The sequence below is a fragment of the Phaenicophaeus curvirostris genome, chromosome 1 (assembly GCF_032191515.1).
Source record: "Phaenicophaeus curvirostris isolate KB17595 chromosome 1, BPBGC_Pcur_1.0, whole genome shotgun sequence".
Lineage (NCBI taxonomy): Eukaryota > Metazoa > Chordata > Aves > Cuculiformes > Cuculidae > Phaenicophaeus > Phaenicophaeus curvirostris.
The window spans coordinates 23,146,315-23,161,851 of record NC_091392.1 but is presented as its reverse complement, the minus strand read 5'-3'; the positions used below and the strand labels follow the sequence as shown (position 1 = coordinate 23,161,851).

At 39.1% G+C, this 15,537-nt stretch overlaps 1 protein-coding gene across 3 annotated transcripts; it reads left to right on the top strand.

Annotated features, from left to right (window-relative positions):
• Positions 1-146: 146 nt before the first annotated feature.
• On the top strand, positions 147-13,510 carry ASB15 (ankyrin repeat and SOCS box containing 15). 3 transcript variants are annotated; one of them, XM_069850498.1, is made up of 11 exons: positions 180-237; positions 3,888-3,993; positions 4,933-5,061; positions 6,324-6,376; positions 6,473-6,604; positions 7,011-7,169; positions 7,814-8,059; positions 9,750-9,921; positions 10,299-10,869; positions 11,449-11,602; positions 12,501-13,510. In XM_069850498.1, exons 3-11 carry the CDS (start codon positions 4,949-4,951, stop codon positions 12,671-12,673), a joined length of 1,773 nt encoding a protein of 590 aa, XP_069706599.1. In that variant the 5' UTR covers positions 180-237; positions 3,888-3,993; positions 4,933-4,948; the 3' UTR covers positions 12,674-13,510. The 3 variants fall into 3 exon arrangements, with proteins under 3 accessions (XP_069706590.1, XP_069706599.1, XP_069706608.1); XM_069850489.1 differs by lacking the exon at positions 3,888-3,993 and having other exon boundaries at positions 147-237; XM_069850507.1 differs by lacking the exons at positions 180-237; positions 3,888-3,993 and adding an exon at positions 945-1,023.
• Positions 13,511-15,537: the final 2,027 nt, after the last annotated feature.

Genomic DNA, 15,537 nt, shown 5'->3' with positions numbered 1-15,537 from the left:
TATACCGTCAAGACCTCGTGTTACTCTTGACGAGATTTTAGAGAAGTCATATGTAATACTTTCCTGTGGGTTGAGTCTGCTTATGTTACAGTTGTACAAGGTCAGACCTTAATTTATCTAGCAACTGCGTATTTAATTTTAGAAGTATCACAGGACACATCAGCTTGCAGGTCACCATTCCTAGCTGTTCAAAATGCAGGCCCCAGAGTAACAGTGGCAAGATAATGGGTTGAAAAGGTGAGAATATATTATGCTTGCCAATTAGACTAACAGTGAAATAGTTTAGAAATGTAACATTTAATAGACTAAGTCCAAATTTAGGTTGCTATTAATTATTTTATTGCTGTGAATAACCTCTTTGCATGCCTAAGGGCCTTCTATTTATAGAGAGTAAAGCTAGGATTGTCTGGTTTATTTTAAGGATAAGAAATTAGAATAACATTAACACTCACGTAACGTTAACTTTATACCTGTGTGTTTAAAAGTGATGAATGCTTGATACACTTCTTTCTAAGGAAAGATACAGCTTCCATGATTAGCAAGTAGTTCAGATTTTTTTCAATGAAAAAATAGTAGCTTAATTTAAGAGAGCAAAACTTTTTTTTTAGGGAAAACAGCAAGATGTAATTTATTTTTCCAGACACAAATGGAAAAAATGTCAGAAAAATATCAGACTACTCAAAATATTGTTTAAGGAAAATATTCTTTGTAAGACGAACACTAAACATGCTTAGAGGTAGCATTTGCAATTGCTTTTAATGATCTAGTGCCTAGGTCTGGTAATTGTGAAGATTTTGAGCCTTTTAGGCTTTTCATTGCTACATTGTGTAATGTGGCAGGGAGGTCTCTGCTGCTGCTCAGGGTGCCAGACGTGCTGTTATATTCCGCTGTGATCCTAGTGGAACATCCACGCTTCGGTCGAACCTTGTCACCTCAGCACAGCATATTACCAGCAGTGATGTAGCAAATCAGGCTCCTGAAGCACGTATGGACCCCAGCAACATGTCCAGCACTTGTGCTGTGGTGAGCTGTTTGCTTACTTTTACTTACTCTACCACATCACAGTCACTTGTTACCTTACTTTCTCATTTTATAATATATGATTAATTTTTGTGGGATACAATAATTTGGAAACATTACATAAAACAATTCTGAAACATTGCTCATCTGAGACCTTTCTGGTTAAGCTTGTGTTCAGGCAGAGCTCTATGTTGTCTGTGGTCTAATCCGTTCTGAGGAATAAAACAAAGCAGGAGATGACTGACCAAATGGGTATGGAGGCTGTATGACCAGAAAAAAACCTCCCAAATATCTATGATGACCTGTAAACTGATTTCTTCCTTTAATCTTCTGGAGATAAAAGGGAGGTAGAAAGGCAATACAAGCTGAGTGGGTGCTTGTATGGGATGTCATACAAAGGTACATGGACAAGCTGGAGAAGTGGGCCTGTGAAAACCTTGTGTGGTTCAACAGGGCCAAGTGCAAGGTCCTACATCTGGGTTGGGGCTATCTGTGGTTTTAATACAGGATGGGGGATGACATGACTGAGAGCAGCCCTGCGGAGAGGGACTTGGGGTGCTGATTGATGAGAACCTCAACATGAGCCAGCAATGTGTGCTTGCAGTGTAGAAGAGCAACCATATCCTTGGCTGCATCAAAAGAAGTGTGGCCAGCAGGTCAAGGGAGGTGATTCCGTCTCTCTACTCTGCTCTTGTGAGACCCCACCGGGAGTATTGTGTCGAGTTCTGGAATCCCCAACATAAGGAGGATATGGAAACTGTTGGAACAGATCTAGAGGAGGGCCATGAAGCTGGTGAGAGGGCTGGAGCACCTCTGCTCTGAGGGCAGGTTGAGAGAGTTGGGATCGTTGAGCCTCATAGGACTAAATGATATGTGAACATCTTCATAAAGATGCTGTAATGTATCAAAACATCTTTTTTTTTTTTTTTTCCCCGAGTGTTTGCAATGTGAGGGCGTAGTTTAAGTCCCATATAAGTCTGCGGGAGTCTTTTCAGTTCATGCTTTAGGGTAAATAGAATATGATGGAGTCTAAAGTGATAATTTTTTAGTTTCAGTTCTTACTAAGTTAAGTAGGGCTGCAGATCATGAAGGTCCATCCATGCGGATCTGATAGACTTATCAGAACTTGCTAAAAGATGCTTAAAAAATTTCAGGAATGGCAAGAAGTCTTCAAGTGGAGGGGCTTCAAAATTAAAGATGTGAAGAAAGGGAAGAAAGCTTCTGTTTGTCTTTAAGCTGTTGTGGAGGAAACAAAATTAAGAATGTTACACATTATTCCTTAATAAATTATCTTATGTAAATTAACTGTTTAGTGTCATTAGGTGCACCTTCCAGCTACCAGTGAAATATTAATTTATTTTAAAGTGTATTTCTCTTTTAGCTGATGGCAGGAAGAGGATGTAGATATGTTTATTGAGATACGTTTATAAAACTGCTAATGCAAGAGAGATTTTATCTTTGCTGTCTAAAACATTTGTCAGTTTTCAGAACAGTAAATATTTGTGGATTAAAGTATGGAAGCTTTAAGGTGCCATCAGAATTAGGAAAGTGTTTATGAAAATGTTAAGATAAATGTACTGAAGAACTTTGACTTAGAATTCTACTACCTGTCAATGAAGTATATTGCTAACAAGGGTTGAGGAGGAGAAGCTTGGTTCGTGGCCTCACTAATGATGGGAATTCTACGTTCTGGTTAGTAAGAAACTTCTGGCAGCATTTAGGAAAAGAGATGGTCAGCTGCTCTGTTTTGTGTAGCTTTTAGAAGTTGCTACATCTTGGAGTTTGGGATACTTTCCTATCTGCATAAAGCAAGCTATATTTAAGAAAACCCACATCAACTTCTTATTAATTTCTTTTTGCTGTAATGAATGTAATAGTTGTTTACAAGCTTGTTTTTATCATAAGAGTTTCAGACCATTGTTATCATATTTGTTTTTCAATTATGGAGAAGTTTGTGTTTTGACATCCTGTCTGACAGGATATCAGTCAGTCAGGGTTCCTAGTGAGTTCAGAAATCTTTTTGCATGAGAAGTTCTACCTAAAATTCATTATGCCAGAACATAGCTTCAAGAACATCCATGCGTTACTATGATGTACAGCAGATTCATCATTTGGTAGTATGTGAAAAATTTTCGTATGCCTGTCTGCATTGTACTGACCAGTTCATCAGTCTAACTTAAGCATGAAATCTTTTGGACTGTTATATTGAAGCTTTGATTATAGGCACAAAAGGAAGGAACAAAAAACCCTTCGGAAAAGCATTGTCCTTTTTGAACAACATGCATGTTCTTCTAAGTCCCTCCAAAAAATGTGTCCAGGAATATTTTTTATTATTATTTGTGTAACAGTTTTTTTCAAATAAGAGATGGCAGTCAAGACCAAAGCTGTACATATTCAATGAGGTGGGAAACTGCATTGGGTGGGAGTCTGAATCCAAGAGACCTTTAGCTTCTGAGTCTATTTGACTCTAAGCCCTTACTAATTTAATTTTTTTTTACAAGCTTTATTTTAATCTAATAAGTAATAAAGTGGATGGGATTGTAATATTTGGTATGGTACTTCAATTGACTTAATGTTTACTGGAACAGTGCTGAAATTAGTCAAAAAAGAAATCTGAGTAGCACTTTCCCTCGAAAGTGGCCTCCAAGTAATTTCTGCAGCAGTCCTTCTCTGTTTGTGTAATGACTGGGATCTGCCACAGTGCCACAGTGATCATTCTGTGAGAAACATACAACAGATGCTTAGTGTAATTGTTTAATATTTATGCAACACTTTGACATTGATAAGTGTTCTGTGTGGTAGATACAGTACATTACTGCATAAACTGTGGGAGCAGTAGTTTAAAAGTTTTTAAAAAGCTGATTCAGCATCTGGTGTCCCCAGTCTGATTAAAGGACAAGCATGTTAAACCACTGAGGTTGAATCAAACAGGGAAACTTGGGCAAAACTCAAACCCCACTTCTAAAAACCTGGGTAGGTACATTGTAAAAAATTTCTTCCTTTTATCTAGTCTAAATCTATTGGGTTTTGTCTTAAAATCATTCCCACTTGTTGTATCACAACAGGCCCTGCTGAAAAATTTGTCCCCTTTGGAGTATTGAAAGACAGCAAAGTTGTTCTGAATTCAGAACTGAATGATGTGTCACAACTTAACTGTAGTAACATGCTGTGGGCTTTTTCATGATGAAATCCTTTGTCCGAACAGCACTGGTTCATGGATCCATCTACCAGTACCACACTGGGTGTAGGAAGTGGGGAAAAATGCTCTTTCCTCCTGCAAGAGTCAAGTTCTTCAGAACTTCTTCGAAATAATTTGATGTTTGTGTAAATTCTGAATAAGTATAATGTGTGATCACTGTTTTCATTCTCAACTGCAGACCCTCTCTGTAGAAAATTGTCAAACAATTTGAATGGTTTGGTTTTTTTGGTGTCTGTAATTTTTAAATGTACACGTGTTTGTGTTTGTGTTCATTAATTCCTTGTGGATGCCTGTGTTTGATAGGAAGCACTCATGAAGGGATAACTCAGTTTACTGTTCATTATTCATGCTTGCATGGAAATCATATATTCACTGACTTGCTGACCACAACTGTCTGAAGAGGAAAGTTTCTTTTTATGGTTCACAAATTGTCCAGTATTTGTCTGTTGATGACGAATACAGTGTGTGAGCAATAAAAAGAGCATTTCTTAAATGGGATGTCTAGTACTAAATGTTTACAGGGTTGTTTTCTTTTCTATCACCATTTTTTAAACAGGAATTTTATCATTTTTAAATAGTAAACTCACCAAAGCATTATTATATTAAAAGAAATTTATGGAAACACTTGATTTTATTATAAGAAATGCCTTAAGGAAGATATAAACCTTAGCTGTGTTCTTTTGTGTGTATTTCAAAATAACTCATCTTTATAGCTTACCATAAAAAGTGATGGATGAACGAGAAGATTTGGTTGAAGATCTGCTTACTGATTATGCCATACAGCTTAGCATTCAAGAGTCAAATGGGGCCAAACCACCAGTGTCTTCCAGCTATAATGACAGGTACTATCAATGCAGTATGTGTTAGAGATTATGCCATATTTTAACAGTGGTTTGAATTGTATTGTGCTTATATCAGTTTTTAGTTTGACTCTTATGCCTCTTTCTCAGTGAACCACTGTCTCAAGCATTGATTGAAAAGAGTAAAGAAAATGAAAATGTTGATTTTGTTTTTCTCAAATGTTTCTAAATCTTGAAACTTTAAAGAAAATAAAATTGGATTGCTAGTAATCTCTCTGCTCTATAATTGTAAAAGTGCCCCAGTCTTTCCCTGCGCACTCAGATACATATATGTAAAAAAAAAAAAATCCCAACCAGAACAACAACAAAACCCCGACAGGGGTGTTCCAGGGAGGGTTTATATGTGACATTAGTTTTATGGGTAAGAGTGGTTCCTGTGATTAGGAAATGTAGGGCTCGGCTGAGCTACGTGAGGGAATGACAGCAAAGGGAGATGAGATTCACTTGGCTAAACTACTGCTTCTCTTAGCCTTTCAGGCCATTTATCTTCTTATAAGAACTGCATGTGTTAGACAAAACTAAACTTCGTCTTGGTAGGAGTTCTTTGGTCATAATCCCATAAATACATTTTGTAGATTGTCCTGTCTGAAATAGAAAGATGTAGAAGCCTAAGTCTTGGGGGACTGTTAAGCTTTCCTCATTTCCTCTGGGATTTTTTAAAGTATTGGGTCCTCGTGGGGTTCTCTACAGAGCCACTCGTTATTTGGTTGCTTTTCTTTTAATTAAATCTGATTTCTTTTTTAAAATGTTTTTATCACAAAAATACCTTAACTAGCAGGCACTAGCATTTAAATTTGATCTCGTGGAAATTTAAATGATATTGTTAAAAACATTAGAGCTCTTTCAGGGAAAATGGTACAAATGATATTATCAAACTCTTTCATTAGTGAATATTGACGTTCTGACACTATCACGTATTCATTTGCTGTCTTAAGATTTCTGAATCTGAACGGCTCATTTCTGATCGTGTGGAGCAAATACAGCTTTTTAGTCCACATCAGAATTCTTTACCAAGTTAGGAGTTTTATTGTGTCAGCCTGCAGCAGGAGTTGTGCCTAACTCAAGAGCTTTGAATATTCTGAAGGTCCACAGAGCAGGTGTGACTTAGGAGGTTACAAGGCTAATCAAGATTGTAGTTGATGTATTCAAAGGGAAGTTGGCTCAGATGAGAACATAATGGAAGATAATGAATAAATAATATAATACAACTTCCTATTGTTTATATTTTTTTTCTCTTTTGATAGTTTTGTACCACCTAGTGAGGAAAATAGGAAAATTGTAACAGCCATAAAGCAAGGTAAAAACCCTAAAATTAAATAATCCCTTTGTAAAACTGAGCTTTCTGTATATTATTTTCCCCACTTAATCTCTCTTATCTGTTGAATTTTTTAAGGTCAAGTATTTGGACTCCAAGAACTTGTGAAACAGAAATATGCTTTGGATGAAGCTGATGAAAAAGGGTGGTTTCCACTGCATGAGGCTGCAGCTCAGCCAATTCAGCAAATACTTGAAGTCATTTTGGATGGTGAGTAAGGTAAAAATATCACACAAGATAAGGGGAGCAGCAAAGAGACATAGAGGAATAAAGAGCCATCCACAACAACAGGCTAGAACTGTTTACTAAAAAAAGTATGATCAAATCCTCCATGGACCATATTGTATATGGTATTTGAATAGGTAAATTTTCTCTTTGGGATATCCGTTTTGATTTATACCAGCAAAGACCTTGCATGCTTTTTAACATTTTGTTCAGAAACCTACAGACAGAACAAATATTACTGTTTTCAGTGTGTTTGGCAGTATTAGTTAGGTTAAGTTAAACAAGTAATTTTCATGAAGACTTAGCAGTTAAGGATTTCTGGTATCTGTGTATATGCTAAGAGCCTTGCACTTTAAGTTTGTTTTATCCTTTCTCACTTTCTTTCCACTAGCATCTTATAAAACAATGTGGGAATACAAAACATGCGATGGAGAAACACCGTTAACTTTGGCAGCAAAAGCTGGCTTTGTTGAAAATGTACGAACGTTACTGGAAAAGGGTGTTTGGCCCAATACCGCAAATGACAATGGGGAAACTCCACTTCTTATTGGTAATTGCCACTTCTCCCTTGGCTTAAGCAAAGTGAATGGCAGTGCTTCCCCTCCCCTGCATACTTGTCTGCATATTCCTCTTGGTTTGTGTGGTTTAAAGGCTGGTCATCTTTTTAGGTGAAACTAAAGGATTGGCATTTAGTGAAACATATCCATTGTTCAGTTCAGCTGTCATTATGCTTTAGGTGATCACTGACCTGATTTTGAAAATGCTTCTTGTTCTTTAGGTTATTACTGAGCTGCTTTTAAGAAAATGGGAATTTGGTTTGCACCAAATTTAGAAGTAAGGACCATAGTTGAATATTGTGTTATTTTTATTGTTACTTTTCCTTGTCATATACCTACTTCTGCTTTCTCAGAAATGAAGTGGCACAGTTTTTGCCTTCCATGCTCCAAATTGAGCTTTCCAGCTCAGTTTTCCAGCTTGTGTTGATTTACCTGGACTTCCCAAGCAGCTGATGTTACTGTTTAAAGACTAGTAAATTGTTTTCCCTCGTTTCCAGAACTAGAAATATTTTTAATTTCCTCATATCGGTACACAGGGAAAAGCTTTTTTGAAACTTATTATGTGTCTTAAACTTTCAGGACAACTTACCTTATAATGTAATTGTATTATCTTCTTCCTTTTTAAAATGTCTTTAAGCTGTAAGAAAGGGCTCTTTTGAAATGGTGTCTACTCTGATTAAACACAACTGTAGTATCCACCAGCCGTGTGTAAAACGTTGGTCAGCAATGCATGAAGCTGCAAAACAGGGACGCAAAGACATTGTTGCTCTTCTTCTAAAGAATGGTGGAAATGTGAACCTTAAGGATGGGTATGGAGTAACGCCATTAGGTGTTGCTGCTGAATATGGTCACTGTGATGTGCTGGAGCATCTGATTCATAAAGGTATGTAGTCAGATAAAAGGGAAATCGACCTCTGTGTTGGCATGTGTCTTTCCATTTTTTCTCATAGGTGTTTTAGAGTGACTGTGGAAAAGGAAAGGAAAAGTAGTGATGAATGGTAAGATTCAATTTCTTTGAAGGAAAGGAAGCATGTATGAGTGTTCTTGCTAGACTGGAGTGGTACTTATACATTTACGTAATGCAGTGCGAGGAGTGGCAGAGTGGATACCAATCTGTTTCAGTCAAGGAGGGACTTACATGCTTTTCTTTATTTCTATTACTCCCCTCCCCTTCCTGCTCTCTGCCACTCTGGCTCCCTCCCTCCCTCAATTATACAGAATTATATTAACATTAATAAATGGAAGGACGTATTTTTGAAAAATGCCAATATTTTTAAAATCCTTAGTTATAACATGATCAAAGGAGACCCTAGTTAGGTGGTCATTTAAACTTATATCTGTACACCTCTGGTTCTGTTCTGAGTGAACAATTCACTGATTGGTCAGACTCAAAGGGTCATAGTGAATGGGATTATATTTGGCTGGCAACTGGTCACTTTCAGGGTTCTGCAGAGATCTGTCTTAGAAACTGTCTTTAATATCTTCATAAATGACATGGATGAAGGACTTGAAAGTTTACTAACCAAGTTCTCTGATGACATGAAACCGGGGGGTGCTGTTGACACTCTTGAGAGCAAAGAAGCCCTGCAGAAGGATTTAGATAAATTGGAGAGCTGGGCGATCACCAACCACATTAATTTTAACAAGGGCAAGTGCTGAATTTTGCACCTGGGACACTGCAACACTGGATATACATAGAGAATGGGCTACAAGAGGCTGGGGAGCAGCCCTGCAGAAATGGATCTGGGGGTCCTGGTTGATGGCTACATGAACATGAGCCGACAGTGTGCCCCAGCAGCCAAGAGGGCCAACCATGTCCTGGGGTGTGTCAAGCACAGCATTGCTAGTCGGCCGAGGGAGGAGTTTGTCCTGCTCTACTCTGCACTGGTGTGGCCCCACCTTGAGTACTGTGTGCACTTTTGGGTGCTGCAGTATCAAAAGGTTATCAAGCTACTGGAGAGTTTCCTGAGGAGGGACACAGAGTTGATGAAGGGTCCAGAGCGGAAGTTGGGTAACGAGCAGCTGAAGTTACCTGTTCTGTTCAGCCTGGAGAAGAGGAGACTTGAGGGGGAACTTCACAGCAGTTTACTGCTTCCTTACAAAGGGAGAAAGAGGAGCAGGCATTGATCTCTCCTGTCTGGTGACCAATGATAGGACCCAAGGGAATGGCAGGAAGATGTGCCGGGGAGGTTGGATATTAGGAAACGGTTCTTCACTCAAAGGGTGGTGGAGCACAGGCTCTCCGGGAAAGTAGTGACAGCACCAAGCCTAACAATATTTAAGAAGCGTGTGGATGATGCACTCAGAAACATGGTGTAGATTTTGGGGTTGTCCTAAGCAGATATAGGAGTTGGACTTGATGATCCTTGTGGGTCCCTTCCAACTCGGGTCATTCTGTGATTCTGTGAGCTCATTTTGCCTTTGAGTTTTAAATTTGCCATGAGGTATTTCTCGGTTTAGTAGTTTTAACTCAAATACATGTGAAAAACAAGAGGAAAGTACTTTGGGCTTGTTTTTATGATGAACTGCAAATCACTTTGAATATAATTATAAACTCTGTGTCCTCCTTCAAGGTGGAGATGTCCAGGCCTTAGCAGATGATGGTGCGTCAATACTGTTTGATGCAGCCGGAGGAGGTAATCCGGACTGTATAGCCCTTCTTTTGGAATATGGAGGAAGTGGCAATGTGCCTAATAAGGCAGGATTACTTCCCATACATAAAGCGGCTTATGAGGGGCATTTCCTGTGAGTATGAGCTTGGACTTCGCATTTTCTTTAAGATACAGTGTGTCACGAAGTCAAGTTGAAGAGGACTGGTAAACTTGCAAATGTTTAGATCACTTATATTTCAGAAGTGCCTGCGTCATGTTAGTTTGAATTAACTTTTAAGTTTTTTTAGCATAAACAAGGCAAGATGCAAAGCTTACTTGTTATAACTAAGTGAAAACCCCTGAAACTACTTAAACACAAGGTCCTATTTGAAAGTGCTAAAAACGGGTGTTTCTGTGTTTGAATCTTCTTGTGCAAAGTGTCTAACTGGTAATTTAGCCTATAGCTGGATGAGGGGCATTTTCTTTGCACAGGGAACTGATGCCTAACTAGTTTTATTCTCTGTATTTTAGGGCCTTAAAGTATCTCATTCCAGTTACATCCCAAAATGCAATGCAGAAAAGTGGATTAAGCCCTGTTCACTCAGCAGCAGATGGCCAGAACTCACAGTGTCTAGAGCTCCTCATTGAAAGTGGTTTTGATGTCAATACTCTCTTGGCTGAACACATTTCAAACAGTTATGAGGATGGAAGGAAAACTGCGCTTTATTTTGCTGTTTCTAACAATGACATTCTTTGCACCGAAATATTGCTCAAAGCTGGAGCAAATCCAAACAAGGATCCTTTAAACTGTCTTCTTGTGGCAGTGCGAGCTGGTAACCATGAAATTGTAAGGCTGCTCCTATCTTATGGAGCAAACGTCAATTGCTACTTTATGTTGGTTAATGATACACATTTCCCCAGCGCCATTCAATATGCTTTGAATGATGAGGTGATGCTGAGACTGTTGCTTAATCATGGATATAATGTGCAGATGTGTTTCGACTGTATGCATCAAGATATCTTTGGAAATTCTTTTGTGTGGTCAACTCCAGAGGATGAAATTCTTCCTGGGTGGACTTCTTCTGTAATAAAGGATAATCCAGTAAATACATATTTTCCTTCCTTCTCTTCATTTTGCTCTTTTCATTAGCCATCTTTAAAGGTTCCAGATAATTGTGGAGAATTAAGATTAACATATTGGCAAAATCATTTCTTACAACGATCTCAAAATAAAACTGCCATTTTTCATTTTCTACTTTGAGGTGGAGAAAATTATATACATAGAGTGGTTTTGTATTGGGGTTCTTATATTAAAGAATTAGGAAGGAAGGTTTAAGAAAAAATGAGGCAGGATTCTGGAATTTCTGTTCCTATCCTAAGCAATGAAGTAGATGTGTTTGCAAAGTGATGCTGCTGTTGAAAAATACAGTGCTGCAAATTATAGCAATGTTATAGTAACTATTGGCCTTCAAGCCTTTTAGGACAAATTAAGGGATCACAAAGGCTAAACATAGAAGAAAATGGCTTTTAAAGTAACCTACCTAGGCATCAATTTATGACTGCTAAAGGTCACTGTTAATACTTTTTTTAAGTTATCTTTTGTAATTGCCTTAAAATGTATGATTTTGGCACTACTCTGCATAGATTTTGAAATTATGACTTGATGTATTTTTCCTTTCAGTTCTGTGACTTTATTGCTGTTCCTTGGTTGAAACATTTAGCAGGAAAAGTGGTTCGTGTTTTTATAGATTACATGGATTATGTTCCTCTATGCACAAAAATTAAGTATGTCTTAGAAACACAGAAAGAATGGACAGAGATACGTCAGATATTGGGTAAATATCTAACTTCCAGTTAATGATGTTATGATTTATTATAGGAGACTTTAATGTTTATGTCAGGTCACATTCACCAAAGTGCTTTGTCAGTCCAGGTGTGTATTAGCTAAGAACCAGGTTGTGCCTGTCATGCAGTCCTCAGATTAAGAGATTCATTTTATTTGACTTTTTTTTTAAATTTTAAATAGAATTTGAATTAACATCAACTATTAAACTGCAAAATATTTATGTTTAAAACTGGTACCCTGTGTTTAATTTTGCTTTAGTACTTTACAATGGGATGCAGAGGAATTCCTTTTTGTTAGTGTCATGGGAACATCAAAATAATTTGGTAGTCGTAACTACTGATATTTCATGTAACTTGAAAGGTTTTATTATGTTCAGGAAGGCTAAATTAAACTGAGCTTTTAACTGGTGTAAATTCTGATAAGAAGTATTTTTGTAGAAGACTAAGCAGGCCCAAGCATGGTAAGGTCTGGTCCTGGTGCCTTACTGATGGAGCAGAAATGGAAGGTGCCGCAGGTGGCCTCAACATGCAATTTTTAAGGTGTACATCTAGGGAAGAGGGACATTGTTCATTAGTTACTACTGATTATGCTAAATAAGGTCCCTGTGTGGGTGTTCAGGGGACAGAGTACAGTGTGCATATTTCCAAAAGTGATACAAAAAAGCCAGATACTTGATGCAAGAAGTTTCATTTAGAGCAGCAGCATATATCATCACAATCTGGAAGTTAAAAGAAAGGTATTTTATTCAGAAGTGGCAAAATAATAACGCCCCAAGATAACAGATGTTGATATTAATTTTATTAGAGCAAAGTTTGGGATTGTGAACTAGTTGACAGTCATTAATAATGGCATGGATTTTTCCACCATTTCTCTCTCTCTCTTTTTAGATAATCCTCGCCCGTTGAAACATCTGTGTCGTCTGAAAATACGTAAACTCTTGGGGTTAAGGAGACTCCAGAAACTGTCATCCATGAAGAAGTTTCCACTTCCAACAGTTCTCAAGAACTATATCCTATATAAAGAATATGATCTGTATGGAAACGGGATAAGTTTAAAATAGTTTTTTTAAAGTAACTGCATACAGTCTGTAATTTGTCTCATTTCTTCATATTTTTTACTAGCTAAAGAGCTGCTTTGTGTTTTATATACATTCAGAACATTCTGATTTTGTTAATATCTCTTTTATGGGAACAAATTTTTCTTCAAAGCTAGCACATTAAATCTCATGTTTTAAAAATGTGCTATCTAAATATAGGCTAAAATCAGAATAAGGACACTATAATAATTATGTAGAACAGTACACTCTAAGTGGGAATTGAGATTAATAAAGAATAAAAGAAGAATCATCATGATGGACTTCTGAATGAAGAGAATAAATACAATTGCTGCTCCCAGTTTGTAGCATTAGTTTATCTATAAAAGAAAATAAGTTTCTAATTTAGCTTTGTGAAGAAAATGAAACCACTAAATGCACACCTCTTTCATGTTATCGGCCTAAAATGTAGCACACTTTGTACTTTGAAAATCGTGGTCGTATTATAAAATTCTCCAGACACTTCAAAGATTTTTTTTTTTTAGCTGTTTTTCTGAAGTGTTTATTCCCAGGTATGGCTGCTGTATTATGCTTGGTATTAATGCTTGGCAAAATTTGAGAGACTTTAAGTAAGCTGTTTTAAAGAAAAAGTAGATTTTGATGGATGAACAAACCAGGAAATCAAGCAGCATATCCCCTTGGTTGGGAAATGTTGCAATATCATAATCTTAACTGTTTCTTACAGAAATTTGACAGATCACTTCTTGAGAGACTATACACCCTCAGTCATGCTGTGATGCACTTGGCAGGATGTTTCTGCACTGCCAGATCTGATTAAATATTCTTTAAATTAATCTGTTAAAAGTTGATTGCACTTACTGCCTTTGCTAGCTTACCATCCCTTCCATCTTGGGGAAAAAAGACAAAAAAGAGTCCAAACCCCTGAAATTCAGAAAATATTTCAATTGGTGGATGTCAGAATTACATAATGCATAGCCAGAGTTTAGCTAAATGTGTAATTTGAGAGATATGCTGGTTATGACATGCATGCACACACTCATGCAAACCAAAGGTCAGCTCAAGCATCCTTCTGCCCTGCCCCCTACACTGACTGTCCCTGTTCTTCAGAACTTCTCCTTGTTTGCTGGATGTCATTGTCATATATAACTTTACACATCAGTCTGAGATGTGTTCCAAAGACAGTCCTTTTTAGTTCTGCCCCTCATCACAACAGATTTACATGAGCAAATGGAAGGAGTGGAAATTACTGGTCTGGGACATGTAGAGTGTTAAACAGAAGGCTTAATTGCTACTTATGCTCTAACTAGTGCTGCTGTTCATCTGGCTCTCTGAGTTTTTTTGCTAGAAATCTTGAGTAGGACAGAAAAGAATCACAGAATCACAGAATAACCAGGTTGGAAGAGACCCACCGGATCATCGAGTCCAACCGTTCCTATCAAACACTAAACCATATCCCTCAGCACCTCATCCACCCGTGCCTTAAACACCTCCAGGGAAGGTGACTCAACCACCTCCCTGGGCAGCCTGTTCCAGTGCCCAATGACCCTTTCTGTAAAGAATTTTTTCCTAACGTCTAGCCTAAACCTCCCCTGGTGCAGCTTGAGGCCATTCCCTCTTGTCCTGTCCCCTGTCACTTGGGAGAAGAGGCCAGCACCCTCCTCTCTACAACCTCCTTTCAGGTAGTTACAGAGAGCAATGAGGTCTCCCCTCAGCCTCCTCTTCTCGAGGCTAAACAACCCCAGCTCTCTTAGCCGCTCCTCATAAGGCCTGTTCTCCAGCCCCTTCACCAGCTTTGTTGCTCTTCTCTGGACTCATTCCAGCACCTCAAAATCCTTCTTGTGGTGAGGGGCCCAGAAGTGAACGCAGTATTCGAGGAACGGTCTCACCAGTGCCGAGTACAGAGGGAGGATAACCTCCCTGGACCTGCTGGTCATGCCGTTTCTGATACAAGCCAAGATGCCATTGGCCTTCTTGGCCACCTGGGCACACTGCTGGCTCATATTCAGTCGGTTGTCAACCAACCACCCCAGGTCCTTCTCCTCCAGGCAGCTTTCTAGACAGACTTCTCCTAGTCTGTAGCACTGCATAGGGTTGTTGTGCCCCAAGTGCAGGACTTGGCCTTGTTAAACCTCATGCCATTGGACTCAGCCCAGCGGTCCAGCCTGTCCAGATCCCTTTGCAGAGCTTCTCTACCCTCCAGCAGATCGACACTCCCACCCATCTTAGTGTCGTCTGCAAACTTGCTAAGGGTGCACTCGATGCCTTCATCCCGGTCATTGATGAAGACATTGAACAGGGCTGGACCAAGCACTGAGCCCTGGGGAGCCCCACTTGTCACTGGCCTCCAGCTGGATTTCACACCATTTCCCACTACTCTCTGGGCCCGGCCATCCAACCAGTTTTCCACCCAGGAGAGTGGGCGCCTGTCCAGGCCAGAGGCTGACAGCTTCTCAAGCAGAATGTTGTGAGAAACTGTGTCAAAGGCTTTATGGAAGTCCAGGAAGACCACATCCACAGCCTTTCCCTCATCCAGCAGCCGAGTCACTTTGTCATAGAAGGCGATCAGGTTAGTTTGGCAAGACCTGCCTTTTGTGAACCCATGTTGACTGGGCCTGATCACCCAGTTCTCTTGCATGTGCTTCATGACAGCACTCAAGATCACCTGCTCCATGACTTTCCCTGGCACTGAGGTCAGACTGACAGGCCTGTAGTTCCCTGGATCCTCCCTGCGACCTTTCTTGTAGATGGGCACAACATCAGCCGGCCTCCAGTCCAGTGGGACTTCCCCAGTCTTCCAGGACTGTTGGAAGATGATGGAAAGGGGTTTGGCCAGCACATCCGCCAGCTCCTTCAGTACCCTAGGATGAATC